We start from the raw sequence: 1,601 nt of genomic DNA on the forward strand, positions 1-1,601 counted from the left end.
CAGGAAAAACCATAGCCTTGACTAGACGAACTTTTGTTGGCAAAGTAATGTCTCTGCTTTTGAATATGCTATCTAGGTTGGTCATAACTTTCTTTCAAAGTGGTAAACAGACTATTACATAGTGAAATATGGACACAGTATTTTTCATTTACAGTTACTACAAAATATTGGCTACATTTCCCATATTAAAATAATTAACTCCCCTCAAAACAACACTTATAATTTTTGTAGAGATAACGCACCCCACCCCAGTACTCTTGCCTGGAGAATCCCATGGACGGAGGAGCCTGGAAGGCTGCAGTCCATGGGGTCGCTGAGGGTCGGACACGACTGAGCGACTTCGCTTTCACTTTTCACTTTCATGCATTGGAGAAGGAAATGGCAACCCACTCCAGTGTTCTTGCCTGGAGAATCCCAGGGACGGGGTAGCCTGGTGGGCTGCCATCTATGGGGTCACGCAGAGTCGGACACAACTGAAGTGACTTAGCAGCAGCAATGCAGACACTACTTAAGATACGTCAAGACACTGAGCAATGGGAAGTTGTCCCATTATAATATGAAATGTCTTATAATATGCTTATAATATGAAATGTCTGCTGAAAGAGGAAGAGAAACAGTGTGAAACTGGGCGGGCCGAGGCAGAAACACTGCCTGGGGAAAACCTCACTACTCAGGCTGCCTTGCGTGTGTGTGAGAACTTCATGGGTGCACCACTGTGTATTAATAGAGGAAAGTAGGGGCCATCTTTCTAAAACACATGATGAGTTCATTTCTCATCTTTTCAAGGTGACTACGTGGGACTGGACCCGAGCAGAGAAAACTTTTTCAGTTTACGAGATCATGTGTAAGATCCTGAAGGTAGGACCAAAAAGCAGTGATGTTTGTAAAGGCTTTGCTTGGCCAGTTGGGGTCCTGGGTTCACAGGCAGTTTATGAAAATAAACAATACCTGGATATGAAGGAAAATACAAGGCGAAGACGTGGAAAAGAAAAACACATAAGAGAAAAGATGGAGTGGAGAGAAATGCACGTCGACTTAGATAAGGCTTGAGCAGATCCCAGGTCCCTCCGTGGGAGAGGGACACAAGGAGAGGTTTGTCACGTCCTTGGAGGATGAAGTAGAAGGTCACCCGGAGACAGTCTGAATTTAAGCTTCAGTTATTACCAGAGTTGTATTTGCTGTGTAAAATGCAGAAGAGAAAGATCTGAATAAGACTTGGAATTAGAGAATGTAGGAAGTAAAAAGGTATATGCAAAGAAAGATGTGTGTGTGTATGTATATATGTGTGTGTTGTAATATATTTAAGTCTCACAGTTATATTATTTCTCTGAGTGTAGAGATGCATATTTAGCTGTCATAAATCAATTAAACTTCTGTGCTATACACAGGATTGTTGCAATAGGAAGTCACTGAGAATTCGGTAAAATTCCAGATAGCTTTTGTATCCATTTTGCTAGTTGTTTCTTTAGAATGATGTCAACTTTAAGGCAATGGCACCCCACTCCAGTACTGTTGCCTGGAAAATCCCATGGATGGAGGAGCCTGGTGGGCTGCAGTCCATGGGGTCGCTAAGAGTCGGACGCGACTGAGCGACTTCACTT

The 1,601-nt window shown here is 43.0% G+C and overlaps 1 protein-coding gene across 1 annotated transcript in view; it reads left to right on the forward strand.

Moving 5' to 3' along the window:
• Positions 1–1,601, forward strand: part of SNTG1 (syntrophin, gamma 1) — a 152,967-nt gene that overhangs the window by 118,168 nt on the left and 33,198 nt on the right. The window contains exon 13 of the mRNA XM_010839011.1: positions 787–858. Coding sequence (XP_010837313.1) covers positions 787–858 — 72 coding nt within the window. The remainder of the gene's footprint in view (positions 1–786; positions 859–1,601) is intronic.

This window comes from Bison bison, unplaced genomic scaffold, assembly GCF_000754665.1.
Source record: "Bison bison bison isolate TAMUID 2011002044 unplaced genomic scaffold, Bison_UMD1.0 scf7180017864108, whole genome shotgun sequence".
Taxonomy (NCBI): domain Eukaryota; kingdom Metazoa; phylum Chordata; class Mammalia; order Artiodactyla; family Bovidae; genus Bison; species Bison bison.